This window comes from Homarus americanus, unplaced genomic scaffold (assembly GCF_018991925.1).
Source record: "Homarus americanus isolate GMGI-L3 unplaced genomic scaffold, GMGI_Hamer_2.0 scaffold19117, whole genome shotgun sequence".
Lineage (NCBI taxonomy): Eukaryota > Metazoa > Arthropoda > Malacostraca > Decapoda > Nephropidae > Homarus > Homarus americanus.
The window spans coordinates 4,375,197-4,394,631 of record NW_024754704.1 but is presented as its reverse complement, the minus strand read 5'-3'; the positions used below and the strand labels follow the sequence as shown (position 1 = coordinate 4,394,631).

Below are 19,435 nucleotides of genomic sequence, written 5' to 3'. Positions count from 1 at the left end.
GAATCAACGAAGATGAGACTTTTGGCAACCTCAACACTCTGTACAAACACTTATAAAAATGGATAAACACATTGTTGGTGAGAGATGGTGGTGGTGAGTAGGTGGTGATGATGGTGCGTAGGTGGTGATGATGGTGCGTAGGTGGTGATGATGGTGCGTAGGTGGTGATGATGGTGCGTAGGTGGTGATGATGGTGCATAGGTGGTGATGATGGTGCGTAGGTGGTGATGATGGTGCGTAGGTGGTGATGATGTGCGTGATGATGGTGATGATGGTGCATGGGTGGTGATGATGGTGCATAGGTGGTGATGATGGTGCGTAGGTGGTGATGATGGTGCGTAGGTGGTGATGATGGTGCGTAGGTGGTGATGATGGTGCATAGGTGGTGATGATGGTGCATAGGTGGTGATGATGGTGCGTAGGTGGTGGTGATGATGGTATAGCGGTAATGATGGTGTAAAGGTTGTCAATGGTCATGATCGTGATTGGTATGATGCTTGTGATGGTGGTAGTCCTGATAATGGTGTTGTGGTGGTAGCAGTGGCGGTAGGGCAGGAGGGAAGAGCCATTACGGGTGGGTGAGAACGAGTTGTGCCAGGCCCCCGACCTTAACCCGGTTGTCACACACACACACACACACAGTTTCTTCCTCCCTCACTGTATAAACACACACAGTGAACTACCATACACCTAACACCCTCACCGTCTACCACAACATAAGCTCATGTAATCAACTCTTTAGAACTTTGTAAAATAAATAATAGAGAATTAGAACTGTTTTAGTAATTCCTTCCCTCTTCCTCTCATGGGGCACTTGACAGAAAGTTGGCTCAGCTGGGGGTGAACACGTGGTCATTATTAACTGCGGTGTACTTGTAGCTGTAGTGGTGTTCTTGTCTTTGCATTGATCTGTACGCTCTAAAAAGTATCTTTACGATTTTGTGTGAGACAATATGATACAACGGACTGAAGATCATACATATAATTACTGTTTCTGAAGTCCTAAATCTGTTACAGGATAAATAACTACGAGCTGTTGCTGTTTCTAATGTAATAACAGATCTGTACCTGAAATATTGTTTTTTTAAATAATATATGTGTCTTAGTATCAGTACTACTGTCCGTCCATAAACAAACACTGGCATAAAAGTGATTAACCATACAACAGCTAATTGTATCCCCCGAGGAGTGTGGAGGCTTAAAACACAGTACACGACAGGCATAACAGTACACGACAGACATAACAGTACACGACAGGCATAACAGTACACGACAGACATAACAGTACACGACAGACATAACAGTACACGACAGACATAACAGTACACGACAGGCATAACAGTACACGACAGGCATAACAGTACACGACAGGCATAACAGTACACGACAGGCATAACAGTACACGACAGGCATAACAGTACACGACAGGCATAACAGTACACGACAGGCAGTACACGACAGGCATAACAGTACACGACAGACAGGCATAACAGTACACGACAGGCATACACAGTACACAGACATAACGGTAACAGTACACGACAGACATAACAGTACACGACAGGCATAACAGTACACGACAGGCATAACAGTACACGACAGGCATAACAGGTACAGGACAGGCATAACAGTACACGACAGTACAGGCAGGCATAACAGTACGACAGGCATAACAGTACACGACAGGCATAACAGTACACGACAGGCATAACAGTACACGACAGGCATAACAGTACACGACAGGCATAACAGTACACGACAGGCATAACAGTACACGACAGGCATAACAGTACACGACAGGCATAACAGTACACGACAGGCATAACAGTACACGACAGGCATAACAGTACACGCTGGCAAACCGTTTATAACCATATACGGTAATTGACCACTTAACCAATACAGTACTAGGAAATACAACAAAAAAAAATTACTAAAAAAAGTTAAGGTAGAGACAAAGTACAGATAATAAGATACGGGAAGTTAGCTCATTGGGGGAAGTGGATGATAGATCAGCCACTGCTGGGCGGAGGAAGCTGCTACCGAGATATAGAACCGTAAAACCCTCGATAACACAACCCCCACCCCTTCTCCCTTCTCCCTCTCCACTGCCAAAAGGATATAACTAACATCTCATTTTATCTCTTGTCACCATGCTTGCCGTCACACACAACTCAATCAGGTTATGTGTAATTCACCCTAGACTCCCATTATAAACTAGGCACCATACACTCCCCTCCCACACTCATTCCTGTAGGCAACCAAACTCAACCTGAATCTGGTTTGACTATCGACCACCCCAGCATCACTCGGGGATAAATACGGGTGAGTCATAATGTTATACCAACAACCACAGTGGTGTCATCTGTACCACGAACACCCTTGCACAATGCTACTACTGCTTCTCACATTCACACGTTAAGTTTATTCCCGTAAGTGGAGATGAGAAAACGCATCTAACTCACTTAACTTTTCCCCGTATCTGGAACTGGGGAAATACATCTTATGACCTCACTTAATCGTGCATAAAAATGGAAACCAAAATAGCATCCGTACAGCAACAATTATATACAGTAAGTTTAATGAGTAGATACGCAGTCTTATCGGCTGGTGGTTAATGGGCACCAGTTCCTACCCTATTAATTCCAACAGTACAAAAAATACCCTAAAATGTTTCTGGGTATGACCCATATTATACGAATCTTTTGTCAATATAGATTTAGTGTTGCCGCCACAGCTCTCACCACAGCAACACACAACCTAACCTAACCTGCAAGTCTCCTCTAACAAGAAAATGCGAGTGAATCAGGAAATCGAATGCTAACGAAGGCTCGGATAATGCCCGAGCTGGTCTTTTTGTTTCGGCCCAAGTAACCCACGAGACGGTGTTAAAGTTGCACGTTAACAGCTTGGTGTTATCATTCACGCGTCCTGTCAAGATAATGAGCCGTGAATTACCACACTTGCGTCAACCGCGACTGTGTTACACCCTCCCGACATGTGTACAAGAAAACTGCGACCCTGTTACCGCTGTGTAGTGTAACATTGTTCTAATATGCACACCCACGACACTCCGGTTAGTCCTGCAAGATGTTGGTATTTTCCAAAGCTGCACCATGTTGACATTTCCTCCACGCACCGCATGCTCGAAATAAACAAACGTTATCCATTATTTAAACACCGATGACTTTACTGGCAAACATTTCATAAGATGTTCTGATTTTCTTGCAACACTTAAGTTTAATTTCGCGTTGGTCACAATTTTAACACAAGTTTCTTTTCATAAAGTCAATAACTTCCTCACAAGAGATATATAAACATTTCCATTTAAAACTAATCACTGCTATAGTCCATAAAGTAAATGTTGTACAAAATTCCCAATGACCAACGTGAGGGCGTGAGCTGCTTGAACCAACAGTCAGCTGCTCCACACACACTGTCTCATCCACAAGTAGTACCAGAGCGGCGCGCACTGCCCACTGCGGCCTCTCACCTCTCACTGAACTTGCCCCCTCACCTCTGCCTGCCACCCTACCCAACGTACCTACCTAAACTCACCTTTACCTGCTCACGTACTTACCTAACTCGCCTCTACCTGCTCACGTACCTGGCACCCTTGCTCACGTACCTGGCACCCTGCCCCACGTACCCTAACCTCACCCCCCAATTGTGTTAGGGCGGTTAACTTTCAGGTGAAATAAGCTGGGGGAGGAGATTCTTCAGGAGATCCGATATTTTCCTAAAAGCACCACGTAAAATAAAATACGCTACTTTGTTTGTTTTTTTAATTGTGAAATGTTGAAGATGTATTGTGTTTATAGATTTAAACATAATAGATTAGGTTGGTTAGGTTAGGTTATGTTATGGTGGTTAGGTCATGTTATGGCGGTTAGGTTATGTTATGGTGGTTAGGTTAGGTTAGGTTATGGTGGTTAGGTTAGGTTAGGTGGTGGTAGGTTAGGTTATGTTATGGTGGTTAGGTTAGGTTATGGTGGTTAGGTTAGGTGATTTCATTAGATTGGTTACGCTTGCAACACCATCGTGGGTAGCCAAGGTGACGGACTTTGTCAATGTCATATGTATCTAAAGTGAAACCTCCATATAACGGATTTATCTCTATATATGTATAATCCGTTAGTTGGGGGATTTCACATCTAATGGACTCTTGATATAACAAACACCCATCTCTATATATTTCGTTATATTAAACTTTCACATCTAACGCTCCCTCGATAAAACGGATTTTCCACTCCATGTAGTCCATTAAATAGAGGTTTCACTATAATTGACATGCCTTACCTTTGAACGGGAACAAGGAACTACAAGACGCATATAACACAGCCAGCCAGAGAGGTCGTTCACTATTTTACACTTGTTATTTTCTTATATAAAGTTCGCTTGTAAAATATAATGAGATAATCTAAACACCCACGGGGAGGTCAGGTCCCGGATTACTTTCAGAAGACAACTTGGAGACTTTACCACCAGTATATGCAATGTTTCCCAGCCTGTTTTAACTCCCAAGTGTGAAAAATAACTCGTGTATTCTAAAACAATCAATAGAGAGTAGAGACACTGAACATAAGTCTGTAAGAAACCCCATACCATTATATTGTCCCATAAACGATTATAACAATATTATTATTCTTTTATCTTGATCATCGGTAAGTGTACGAGGAGAGCGTGTGTGTGTGTGTGTGTGTGTGTACAAGTCTAAGGGAGTCAAACGTCATGATCCAGTAGTAATGGCGTCTCTCACAACCTCCACAACACACCGCTAGGGGGAAAAATCTATCTGACACAATACCGATTCTCAGACAACCTAAAGACAAGTTCTTCTTTATATAGCGTACAGTATGAGAGAGAAGGGGGTGGTTGGAATTATTTACCCCAGTCGTCCTTACCAGTGTTCCTTCCCAGCTACCTTCCCTACCATATCAGCTCTTGTAATGCTAACGAAACATAGCTGTCTACCGCCTCTATGATAATGCTAAGTTGCGGTGTTAATAACCTTAAATTTGCAGGTTCATCAAGGTATTTAAAAAGTAAATATTTAAACAACTAAAACATTTAGATTATAGGAAATTAAAAAAAATAAATAACAGCATACCAGACTTGATAATTAAATGTACTATAACCAGCTGTTCCCGACTATAACTGTATATCCCCTGAGTCAAGTCCAACAGAAAGACATGGTCGGTCAGTCGTCAGCATTAATGTTCATAGGATTCAATAAAATAACGAACACAAAGCTTAAAATGGCTGGGAGGCTCCGAAAATAGCCTAATACTGTACTGTACATTATTAGGGGTCATGGGTTTTGAAATTATGGTAGAGTTGTGGCGAGCAGATAGTGTTAAGAATGGAGACACGCTAAGTAGACACCACACATCTCCACACAGTCCAATCTGTCTCTGTTGTCATCACCACACTTCCATATTGACGTCATTTTCTTGATTTTCTTGCTTCCATACTGCTGAACCGGTTATATTTTTTTGTACTGTATATCCTTTTCCCGTTGGCGCCGGGAATTCCTACGTCAGGGACATTGTGTGTTTTTAATTTAGCAGTTAACCAGACAACAACGCACCAACCAGAAATGTATTTAATTTAAGTTTGAACAAGTTAACACGCCAGAGCTTGATATAACCCGATAAAAGTGGTGTTCCAGGGTACAATATTTTTCCCTCGCCCACCGGCCAGCAAAGATGAGTAAATTTACCCACCCGAATTTTTTTGTGGACGAGCGGCCGAGTGATAAAACAGTAGCTTTATATATATTAAATAATACATTCTCGACCCATCGATAACTAACTGAAAGCTTGTTTACACCCAAATTACCTCAGTCAAGTAACTACCATTTTTATAAAGTTTGTCGAACCAGTGATTAATAAACCAGAATATGACCTGTAGATAGACACCCCCGTAATTCCCCCATAAGATTAACCACTCTAATCCTAACCTCACCCAATGTAGCGTTAGGGTGATTAATCTTCAAGTGAAATAAACCAAGAGGTGTTTAATCTACAGGTGATCTTAACAATAACACTGTATATAGAATAACTTCTTTTGCCAGAAGGTCGGGTTAAGTGGAGGGACGCACCAGCAGCGAGGCTCGGGTGGCGGTAAACATGGTCTGGTCTGGTCTGGTCTGCCGGTAATCAATAGGCGAGGCCAAATCTGGGACACATGTGGAGAATGTCTAGCATGTAGCAGGTCAGGGGTGTCAACCTACTCACAGCATTCATTATAAAGGGTCTGTTGGGGGGGGTGGGGGAGAGAGAGAGAGGTATGTGTCCCCTAGGTGCTACATAACACAGAGGTATGTGTCCTAGGTGCTACATAACACAGAGGTATATGTGTCCTAGGTGCTACATAACACAGAGGTATATGTGTCCTAGGTGCTACATAACACAGAGGTATATGTGTCCTAGGTGCTACATAACACAGAGGTATATACACATAACACTACATAACACAGAGGTATATGTGTCCTAGGTGCTACATATATGTGTCACAGAGTATGTGTCCTAGGTGCTATAACACAGAGGTATGTGTCATGGGTGGATATGTGTCCTATATGTGTCTAGAGGTATATGTGTCCTAGGTGCTATAACACAGAGGTATGTCCTAGGTGCTAGGTATATGTGTCCTAGGTGCTAACACAGAGGTAACACAGAGGTATATGTGTCCTAGGTGCTACATAACACAGAGGTATATGTGTCCTAGGTGCTACATAACACAGAGGTATATGTGTCCTAGGTGCTACATAACACAGAGGTATATGTGTCCTACATAACACAGAGGTATATGTGTCCTAGGTGCTACATAACACACAGGTATATGTGTCCTAGGTGCTACATAACACAGAGGTATATGTGTCCTAGGTGCTACATAACACAGAGGTATATGTGTCCTAGGTGCTACATAACACACAGGTATATGTGTCCTAGGTGCTACATAACACAGGTATATGTGTCCTAGGTGCTACATAACACAGGTATATGTGTCCTAGGTGCTACATAACACAGGTATATGTGTCCTAGGTGCTACACATAACACAGGTGGCATGTCCTAGGTGCCACATAACACAGAGGTATGTGTCCTGGGTGCTACACAGAGGTATATGTGTCCTAGGTGCTACATAACACAGGTATGTGTGTCCTAGGTGCTACATAACACAGGTATGTGTCCTAGGTTCTACATAACACAGGTATGTGTCCTAGGTGCTACATAACACAGAGGTATATGTGTCCTCGGTGCTACATAACACAGAGGTATATGTGTCCTCGGTGCTACATAACACAGAGGTATATGTGTCCTAGGTGCTACATAACACAGGTATATGTGTCCTAGGTGCTACATAACACAGGTATATGTGTCCTAGGTGCTACATAACACAGAGGTATATGTGTCCTAGGTGCTACATAACACAGGTATATGTGTCCTAGGTGCTACATAACACAGAGGTATATGTGTCCTAGGTGCTACATAACACAGGTATATGTGTCCAAACATGATAAAACACATACTGACGCTATACATTATTAAATGGTTTGTTTTCGACGCCGATTAGAACGACAACAAATCAACACTCCATCTCTCGACAGGACCACACAAGGTAAAGTCCACGGTATATTAACTTACAACTACAGAGCGAACAACAGACTGGCGAACGAATGCCAACACAGGCACTTGTAGCATTCATTTAAGGGCTTTACAGTATAACATTAAAAATTACTTCCTCTGTTCATATTTTCTGCTACAACGAAGATAAATTGTTAATACAAGAGGTAGATATTATGCCACAGTTAACTTTAATATCAGTACAGGTGTAATAGTTTACCTGGAAATACTGCTGTAATACTGTTTAATATGTGCCGGTGTGTGTGTGTGTGTGTGGTATAAAGGAAGAGCAGACGACGTATTACAACTTATTACACTACACTACTGTACACTAAACTACACCACACTACACTATATTACTACAGTGTTGTTGTTGTTATTATTATCATTTTATTTACTATGAATTATTATTACATTTTCACCCCCCAGGCCCCTATGTGGGTCAGTGACTCGTGCCCGGGTGGGCTGAACCCCGGTAAAAAAAAAACACTATCCAGGAAACTTCTCACCAGGATAAAGAGACAAAACTCCCGCAATAAAAGGTAAGGCCATTACATACACTTATGGGCTATGACGCCACTACACCTGAGAGAGACGCCAGGTGGATCATCAACTAGTGGACGGCATGTAAGGTAACACAGGTAATTACAGTGTAAGTCTGAGATACTGAGTCCGTGTACCTCAGTGTGCGTGTGGCGCTGCAACACTTGGGGATTACATATTGTGTTTTACGATATAACTATTTGGTGGTGTCTATAAGTAAAAGAGAGCCATATTGGACCAGTAGAGTACAAGATGCTTCAGTGATCAGTACATAGCCCCAGAGGTCAGTACGTAACCTCAGAGGTCAGTACATAGCCTGACTGGACGTGGTGATAAGTAAACATGACTGACTGGACGTGGTGATAAGTAAACATGACTGATTGGACGTGGTGATAAGTAAACATGACTGACTGGACGTGGTGATAAGCAAACATGGCTGACTGGTCGTGGTGATAAGTAAACATAACTGACTGGACGTGGTGATAAGTAAACATGGCTGACTGGATGTGGTTATAAGTAAACATGGCTGACTGGTCGTGGTGATAAATAAACATGACTGACCGGACATGGTTATAAGCAAACATGGCTGACTGAACGTGGTTATAAGTAAACATGGCAGACTGAACGTGGTTATAAGTAAACATGACTGACTGGACGTGGTTATAAGTAAACATGTGTCCCGCTTCTCTGTCCTGATGTCCTCCCCCACTTCACTCCTCTTCACCGTCAGTACAGGACAGTAGTGGGGACAACTGGCCTATATATATTACAACAAACACTAACATAGGAAGAACCAAACAGATGACTATGAGATCAAGTAACAATGTACGCGAGTTAAATATCCAATAAAAACAAACAAATAAGTAACAAAATCACACAGTAATAAAAACTACAATAATAATAATGATACTAATAACAATAATAATAAAAACAATACCCAATAATAAATAATAATAATAGTAATAATAATAACAACGATACTAATAACAATAATAATAAAAACGATACTAATAACAATAATAATAAAAACAATACCCAATAATAAATAATAATAATCACGATACCAATAACAACTAAAATAAAAAAACAAATGAAGCAAAAAAGACAATCGTTCACATTTTATCTGTAGTTAACAATAAATTCATCCTAACAGGCCCGGGGAGAGCAAGAGAGTAATCAACAGGTCCCAGGCAGTGTCAACAAGCTTCCCAACTATGGCAAGACCTTTAAACGTTCCCGCCAGGTGAGGGGGGGTGAGGCAGGTCAGCTCCAGGTGTTTCATCAAGGTATAGACCACCTAGTTAACTAAATCTGTGGTGGTTATATTGTGGCAGTTACAGTGATGATGGGGGTGTTGTGTGTTCCTTGCTGTGGTGGGGAGGGTGGGCGGTGGTGGTGGGGAGGGTGAGATTGGGTGGTAGTAGGGAGGGTGAGAGGTGTGGGTGGTGGTGGGTGGTAGAGGTGAAGGAGGGTGGGCGGTGTGAGTTAAATGATGAGTAGTGTAGTGATGAGGATAGGCAGTGTGGGTGAATAGGTAGTGTGGGTAGGTGCAGTGGGCGAGCGGGGCAGTAGGACCCCCCCACACACACACACCCAGGACGCAGGGGCCATAAACAGCGAGGCTTCTGTCAGTCACCTCCTGTACTGCACTTCTTCCACCCACTAGATCCAGTGAGGGCCGCCCAACCACCACCCCGGCCACCCAAGAGCCTCCACCACCACCACCCAGGAGCCTTCACCACCGCCACCCCTGGGAGTCATAATGGTGGTGATGGTGTTGATAATATACTTGGACCCCGACGAATAGGAAACCGAGCTTTAAATTTTATGAATCACTTATCGAATCTGTAACCTAACCAAGCATAACCTAATCTAGAACGCAACTTAATGTAATCTGGGTTTTAAATGTTATGATTACAAGCCAATCAAAATTATAACCTAATCTATCCTAATCTGGGGTTTAAATCTTATGAACACAATCCAATCGTATTTAAAACCTAACCTAATCTAACCCAAGTGTGTATAAGAGGGGGGGAGGGGGCGGTCCAAATTTTAAACAGGGACGGTATATATTTAACAACACAGACTGTACTACTATGATAAAAGTCACAGTTCAACTTGGACTCATTTCAGGTGACCCTCTCAGTGTCGCAACCCCGAGAGCCAGTTTGATACGTCTCACATTACCAGTTGGGGAGAAATGTCAACAATTCAGTGTATAGGAACCTTTAGAAATCCTACTGACGTGTTGAGGAACGATACCCCGTGTGAGGGGAGAGAAGGGGGAGGGAGGGCGTGAAAGAAGGGAGGGAGGGAGAGAAGGAGGGAGAGAAAGACGAACGAGGACGTGAAAGGAAGGGAGTGAGTGAGTGAGTGTAGATATGATGAGTCAAGCTTTGTGTTCACGCATGGCTGCCCACTTGTTGACTCACCACGAGGTAGCTTCTCACTCTCGCTTCTAGATGACTCACAACAATGATATATAATAATAACACCAAGGAAACAACACCAAGGCAGCGGAAGTCAACCAGTTGGTGTGTAGGAGAGGGTGGCGGGTGAGTCAAGGCCTTAGTGTTTCAAGGAGAATTATAACGACTTAAAAATACCAAGAATAAAAAAAGGAGGTAAGATGCAATCCTCCGCTGCTTAGTCCCGTAAACCAAGAAAGAGAGAACTTATAAAAGAGAACAATAACTCCTTTGTTCTGTTCAGTGTTCGGCATCAGTCTTTCATGAAGTGTCGAGATGATAATATATGCTTGTTACATCTGAATGACAATTGCTTTCACATTCAGTGGTGCGGGGCGCGTGCTTACACAGTCACGCCTTTCATCCGTGTCTGCCACCCACGAGGATTTGTTAATGGTCTATTGAGGTGTGTCCATACCACCGTCACCACCACCACCATCATAGACAATGCAAGGGCAAACTATCAGTGTACTGTACGTGCTGCAACACACACACACACACACACACACACACACACACACACACACACACACACACACACACACGGATTCGAACGTTTGAGGCCCAATAGGAAGAAACTATAAAATCATCCCTCAGTGTGTGGCATCCTTTCCTGTCTGTCTCTCCTATACATCGGTGCCTATAGTCCACGCGAGAAGAAACACCACCCCTCACGACCCTCCACCAGAACATAGCCTAACCTCACTTAACCTAACTAGAATTTCTGCCACTATTAACACCCTAGATAAAGTCACACTATGGTCACTGAAGATATAGAATTATTAGAGACAACTGAAAATAAACTAAGGGTTATGTTTACTCGAGTACGGGAGAGCCAGACAGTGCCCATAACCCCAACACCCTGGTTACTGCGGCAGTTGTTAACGGAGGAGCCTTGGTGAGGTGATGAGTCAATACAATCTCTTAACGTAGTAAACAAAGCCCTCACGAGAATTCTTGAGAGTTAAATGGCCAGACCGGATAAGGAATAATACGATTAGACAGAAACTTACAAATGAACCTTATATGGATAAAGTCTTAATGAGATATAGATGGAGATGGATGGGTCGTGTGCGTCATGGGGGAAATGAGAATTATCAAGGAGGCTGCATGATGGGAGGGAACCAGTGAGAGATAGCCTGTCTCCTACCTGGCTGAACTAAGGAGGAGGCAGGAAACACCAGGAATGTAATACGTGAAAAAGCCCAAGACAAAAATAACTAACGACATCTGGTGGAGGGTCTTTGTGTCACGGAGGCATTGAATATGTAACACTGCAGTAGACGCTCCCTCCGCTCGCTACTTCACTGACCACACGACCTAGACACCTGACAGCGGTACAGCACTGCCTAGTTCCTATACATAGTTTATTACTCCAAACCTACAATAATATACAACACACACACTACTACTATCATCTATATCATAATTAACACACCGTCCAGGCAAGTTACGCTTCAGTACAAGTTGCTGCGTCACTAGTCTCGTGTGTGTGTGTGTGTGTGTGTGTGTTGCTCCTCACCGCGTATTGAGGCTAAGAAGGACTTTACACTATTTAACGTCTGGGTTGAGGGCACCACCTGTATAATACTGTACGTGTTCTTTATACTTTAATTTATACTCTCACTTGACACCTAACCTAACCACTGGTAGCACACATGTGGCGACCAACCTCTTCTCATAATAAACACGAACTGAATACCCCCTTTTGAAGTCGAAGTAATGGATCAGCTGAAGAATCTCTACCCCAGCTTATTTCACCTTAATATTAACCACCCTTACACTATTTAGGAGGATGAGGTTAGGTTAATCTTTCAGTGACATAAGCTGGGGAGGAGATTCTTCCGGAGTTTCGAAATAATCCCGTTAATGCAACTTCGAATTAATGACACATCTTAATACCATAAATAAATGTATCCCTATGTGTGTCTGTAACTCGATCATTAAGGTTGAGGTATACAGGTAGTGATGATGGTAGCAGTAGACTGTAATAATAGTAGTTGCAGTTGTGATGGTGTCAATAGAACTGATTTGATTAATGGTGTAGGTGGTTGGGAAGTGGCGGTAGTGGAAGGGAAGCGGATGGTGGTGGAAGGGAAGCGGGTGGTGGTGGTGGAAGGGAAGCGGGTGGTGGTGGTGGAGGGGAAGCGGGTGGTGGTGGTGGAAGGGAAGCGGATGGTGGTGGTGGAAGGGAAGCGGGTGGTGATGGTAATGGTTGTGGGGCAAGTGTTATGGGTAGTAGTAATGGCGTGGGTTGACGGGAGTGGCAGAGCGTGGGTCAGGACAGATGCGTGAGGACCCCATGGCGGGTGTAGTGTCAGAATCGTCAGTCACCCCAAGGCAGGAAACCACTCGCGACCACCATGTTTACCAAGTTTTCCACGATCTTGCCTCACCGTGTTTACCCCCCACCCCTTCCGTCCCCTACTGCCTCTACCACACCTTGTCCTCGCCCTTCTCTACTGCCTCTACCACACCTTGTCCTCCCCTTCTCTACTGCCTCTACCACACCTTGTCCTCCCCTTCTCTACTGCCTCTACCACACCTTGTCCTCCCCTTCTCTACTGCCTCTACCACACCTTGTCCTCCCCTTCTCTACTGCCTCTACCACACCTTGTCCTCCCCTTCTCTACTGCCTCTACCACACCTTGTCCCTGCCCTTCTCACTTCACTCCCTTGTCCTCCCTTCTCTACTGCTTTCACCACACCTGTCCTCCTCTCACTGCTTCCCACCACCTTGTCCTCCTTCTACACCACACCTTGTCCTCCCCTTCTCTACTGCCTCCTACCACACCTTGTCCTCCCTCTCTGCCTCCTACCACACCCTTTGTCCTCCCCTTCTCTACTGCCCTCTACTGCCTCTCTACCACACCCCCCCCCTTCTCTCTGTGCCTCCCCTTCTACCGCCCCCACCACACCCTTGTCCTCCCCTTCACTGCCTCTACCACACCTTGTCCTCGCCCTTCTCTACTGCCTCTACCACACCTTGTCCTCCCCTTCTCTACTGCCTCTACCACACCTTGTCCTCGCCCTTCTCTACTGCCTCTACCACACCTTGTCCTCCCCTTCTTTATCTCGTCCTTTACTGAACCCGATAATTATTTACCTTTTCCCATTCTCTCTCATCATCAAGGTTCCTACAGCCTTTCCACTCACCAGAAACACTTAAAGCAAGTAGTTTTCTAAGAACCTTTTCCTTTACTCTGCCTTTTCATTTCCTAGGCAACAGCTGCTAGTATTTAGTTACCCAGCCTTAACGCGATAATTTCCGCGCCTGACTGATACACACTTTGTTCACGTGAGCCCCACCCCCCCCCGTGCATATGACATAACTATGCTAATGACCTCAGAGTTACATTGTTACCTCCATGGTTCAGTATTCCGGGTAAGACATAATGATTCGAGATTAAAACTTAGAAGTTAACTGGTTGAAAAGAGGCTCCGGCAGCGGACGTGAGCAAACAACAACAAAAAATGCTGTGTATAATTACTCCAAATAAAGGAATAACAGGAAGACTTCAATTAGCTTTTACTGTAGACCAAAAAAAGGGGGGAGGGGGGGGGGGAAACCGCAGCTAAAAGTAGAAACATGTGCAGTGAAAATACTTGGAAGAGAATCTAGAACCAGCTAACAACGTCGACGAAGTAAACTGAATGAAAATAAATAAACTTTCAAGAGTAATAGTAAAATAGACCTACGACAATGACAGGTTTATTTACTTATCCATATACAGTTGAGCACATGGTTCTATATAAGAGTATATTATTAACAGGAGTTGGATAATTAATCTATTAGCATTAGTGAGACGCCACGTGGATTATTTTATTAAGTCACTGTTGAATAGAATGGATATAGAATGTCTTTAAATCCCCCCACAGAAAGATGGCAAAGTTAACCCAGGGCATTAGGATCCTTGAGTAGTGATACATTAAGAAAGCTGATTTGCATTTTCTTGAGAGGCGTAGAGTCGTGGTATTATCCAATTATATAAACGGGGAAGATGGAGGTGATATAAATAATCAACCAACTAATCAAAACAGAATCGTAAAAATGGATTAATATTAGTTACCAAACATCATTAACTCAGTCACACCAGAGTGTCTAATGAACATGTACAGTAAAGTAGACCGATAAGCCACGTGCAATTTCGTTTATTCTGATGTAATGGTTTTGTTGTCTGGTACACACATCCCAGGGGGGTATTTTAATCAGACTCCATCATTCCTAAGGCTACAGCTCTCTTATCTACCACCAGCGACCCCGTGTGCATAGTGCTATCGTGAACCGTCGTGTTTTACCGCAACATTTACCACAGTGAAGTACGCTATTCACTCACTCCTCACTTAATAAACAATTTAACTTACAAACGTTAATTCAATGTTTATTAAAAATGTAAATCGAAACTTAATAAGAACACTAAAAATACAATTATAAATATTCATGTTTGTCATAGCGCACAGGGTGTAGGCTAGAAACTCATCGGGCGGGTTAGGTGTGACAATATTAAGCCAATAAAGATTAGTTTAGTTTTGTCCGGAGAGTTTTTGTCCAGTGTCCAGACTATAGCTACTAGAACGTGTGTGTACAACTACAAATAAACCAAGGCATGTGTAATTATGTGTAAAATCCATCACTGGTCATTCACACAACCACCTACACAACTGTACACTAATAAACTAACAGGAAAACGTACCGTACATTTATAATTCACACGTTAAATCAATATTGGGGTTGTTAACGCAGGGTTTGGGTGTGGTCAGTTTAGAAAGGTCTGGCGGTTTGGTTACAAAAGGTGGACTATAATGTGGCAATTACAAAATGACTCTACATGTGCAGTGTGACCGAACACTAAAAAGTTATATAAAAATACTGGTACATTACTTTTAACCTTATTTTATCATGGCAAAGTTGTGATACTTGTTGATTATACACAACTTCCTCTGGTCTTTCAAAGCGTTGGATTCGTATCAGTGTGGCAGAGCTAAGAGGCGTCCAAGACCTTATCATGGCCGCAGCAATTTAATAAAAACCTCGTATGTCACGTTTTTATTTATTATTTCTCCCCCTACTTGTTAAAAATTACTAAATACTAATACTTATTGCAGAAACAACTTGGGTAAATTAAATAAACGAATTTGGAGTTTGTTTACTAATGGCGGCTGAGACAACGACATGAAACTGTTTATGAAAAATGACGCGACGAACAAACTAACCAAACTTCATTATAAAAGTAACTTAACTGGCTACCTTAAGTTTCGTTCATGTGTTATTTCATAAATTATTTCATACCAGTTTCAGAGATGGTAAGTGGCCTTCATATCACGTGTTTCTATGCTAATATTTCGACTTTACTTATTTAAATACAACTCTAGTGGCTAATAAAGATGCTATATTTAACTTGTCTCAATTGTTTATATATAACGTAAATAAATTAATAAGTCTACGTATTTAACACCTCAATTGTTGAAACACGTATTTAACACCTCAATTGTTGAAACATCATATTACACAATGCTTATGATTACCCCTTTCCAGGTCCGGTTTTACAACAATTCCAAGTTTCATTTATCGGCTGACAGTCAATTGTTAATCTCTTGGTAGCTATTATTATTATCACCTGTAAATAAAGTCAAGAGTTTATAGTAGTAGAACACGAGGGACGTAATACTGACCTGTGTGTTAGCGTGTTGCCAGTGAGTCATGGCGGTGATGTAGACGTGGCCAGCACCAAGCACCTGCCTCACACCAACCTCCTCCTCCACATAGTATAATAAACCTCACTCACTAATAACAACACACTATGTATCTTCACCGACACAGATGTAGTCTCTTTCTTATTCTCTGTTAAGTATTAGTTATCACTGCGTTAGTTATTTGTCACTTTCTGAAACAGATAATTCACTTTTTTTTTATCTCCCCGGTGTTAAGTGATAAGCTATTAGTAAATGGTTCACTTCTACTGCTGGTCCATTCTCATCGTTGGTCCAGCCGCGCTACTAATTGGTCCATTTGTCTAGTCCCTTTACTCAGACCTATCACTTATATACAGTCCCACTACTGGTCCAGCCCTATCCCTGGTCCATCACTGCTCTATAGTCCCACTATTGGTCCAGACCTACCGTTTGCTCAGTCCCTTTACTGGGCTGATCCCCCCCCCCCCTCTGGTCCCATTACTTGTCTAATCTCACCACTGTCCCAAACCCACCACTCGCCCAGCCCCACAACTAGCCCAGCCCCACCACTTGTTTAGTCCCACCACTGGCCCATCCCCGCCACTTGTATAGTCCCACCTCTGGACCAGACACGTACACACAACTGGCCCACTAAGCCCAGGAGTTATCAAAACACAACTGTGGGGGAGGGAGGAGGGACAGCGGATGTCGGGCGAGCCATTCTTGACAGCCATTATACTGTGTGGTGGCCAACATACACCACCCACCCAGCCACCTGCACCACCATCAACGTTTCTCCAGGCGCTAGAGGTCACTCTTGTGTACACTGCGCCGTCTGGAACTAGCGCATAACGTCATCGACTGAATCTCTTACCAGTTGCTAGTTCATCTCTTGGTGAATCAATAATGTAAATGACCAGCATCAAGCACTACACCTGAAATATGTCGTCCTCCACCACGTTCCACTCCACACGTCGTTACTGGACGGCCGTACACGACGGGGTCACTGTTTTTTAGTATTCGTTTACGGCCGACACACAACGCACCTTGATTGCCGTTGCACTAGCGGTCACCGACACGACCACCATGTAAATTACCTTCAATATCACTGATAGATCCTCCGATCCTCTACACCAGCACTGTGCACACTGGTATGCAACAGATTATCCCCGGGGAGCGGGAGAAGGTGTAACGTAGGTGTAAACACTGGGGGAGGAGCAGTCACAACAGCGGCAGCGGAGTAGTGTTTGGCTCAACCAGCGCCACCCACCCTGCCAGTCTTCCTCGCCCTCACTCACACACCGATTGCTACCTCGCATTTTACACCATTATTTTACTATCATCATAGATGCGTTGTCTTTATTTTATCTTTATTGGTTCTTTAAAAGCAAATTAAGTAATAATAATCCAGGGACATGAAAAGAATAAACGGGAGCGAATTATACTGGAGAAACATTATGTGGCGAGAGATGGTAAGCAGACCGGAGTCATCAGAGCGCACACGCCGCATCATCTGGCGGGCGGGATTTACAGGTAGGCTTGACTCACCCGCTAGCCCGCCATTCTTTGAAATGATACATGCCTTTCAGCAGGACGGTCGCCTGCTTCCTGTTACCTCCATCACCCTCCTCCCCACCACCGCCTACCCCACTAACACACCCAAACAAAAGCTCCCTAGACCTCTGTAACTACGATACCTTACTGAATGTTATCTTTTAAACGATAAATTATTTACTCCAGTTAAATTATTGATATTTACATGGAATTTTGACAACAATCCAAGTAACCAGAGGAAGCAATATGACAAACACAATACAATAACAACAACAACAATACTAAAGACAACAACCACAGTCAGTCCTTGAGTGACTATGTGCTTCTACAACGCCCGCTACACCCAAGCTGGACACCCACACAGCTACAGTACTACAGCACTCACTCACCACAGTCAGGGTGTAGAGGCCAGGTACACCAAGCAAGGCCCACAGTGCCCCTCCCTCCTCACCTGGCAGACATGCTGGCTACAGGGTGAGGATGTTCCCAGAAGGTGAGGTGTATGACGTTACGCTACCGTTACCTAGGCCAACCCCCACCCCTCTCCCTCATGCATCTCCACCCCCCTCCCCCCTCCTCTCAAGCACCCCCACCTCCCTCCCTCTCTTTCATGCACCCCCACCCACCTCCCCCCATGCAACCCCTTCCCTCCTGCCTCTCACGCTGGAGGAGACCCCGTAAGTGGTGCTGAAGAGACGTGAGTCACTACTTCCCGCCTTGCTGAACACCACTACTGTACCTGAGAACACACCCGCCTCCCTCCCTGCTCCCACCTCTACACCACCCCTCCACTTCTAAACACTCCCTCCACTTCTGCATCCTCCCTCCACCTCTTAGAGACCTTCCATATCAGGATAGGTTAAAGAAACTTAACTTGCATTCCCTAGAAAGACGAAGAGTGCGGGGAGATATGATAGAAGTATTTAAGTGGGTGAAAGGAATCAATAAAGGGGATATAGATAAAGTTCTTATAATATCCGAGCAGGATAGGGCTCGGAGCAACGGATTCAAGTTGGATAAGTTTAGGTTTAGGAGGGAGATAGGAAGAAACTGGTTCACAAATAGGGTGGTGGACGAGTGGAACAAGCTTAGCAACTTTGTAGTAAGTGCGGGAACTCTGGAAAGTTTCAAAAGGAGGCTAGATAGATTCATGGATGATAGAGAGTGGTAGCAACTCTCGACAGGAACTGCCATGCACACTGCACAGGCCAACCGGCCTATTGCAGACTCCTTATTTTCTTATGTTCTTATGTTCTACATCTTCCCTCCACCTCTACACACTCCCTCCACCCCTATATCTTCCCTCCATCTCTACATCTTCCCCCCAGCTTCTACAAAGGGGAGAGTATTATCGTTCTAACCTAACCTAACGTTGCCTTATCTATAACCAAATATAACCTAACCTAATCTGACTTAAACTAACCCAAGAAACCTAACTTACCCTTGAGCTGTTCCTAAGTGTATGTGTGACGTCTGATGGGAACAGTGAGTATTTAGCAGTTTACATTGGTATTCCTCACTCCGTCACCAGGTACAGTAAACACCAACATCTTCTACAGGTATAAAGTTGT

The 19,435-nt window shown here is 43.7% G+C and overlaps 1 protein-coding gene across 1 annotated transcript in view; it reads right to left on the bottom strand.

Moving 5' to 3' along the window:
* The window catches only part of LOC121855980 (rho GTPase-activating protein 21-B-like), a 64,352-nt gene extending 46,783 nt beyond the window's left edge, over nt 1-17,569 (bottom strand). Inside the window, exons 1-2 of the mRNA XM_042351203.1 lie at nt 17,408-17,569; nt 16,311-16,522 (exon numbers count right to left, since the gene is read on the bottom strand). Of these exons, the coding sequence (XP_042207137.1) occupies nt 16,311-16,340 (30 nt within the window). The 5' untranslated portion in view covers nt 16,341-16,522; nt 17,408-17,569. The remainder of the gene's footprint in view (nt 1-16,310; nt 16,523-17,407) is intronic.
* Nucleotides 17,570-19,435: the final 1,866 nt, after the last annotated feature.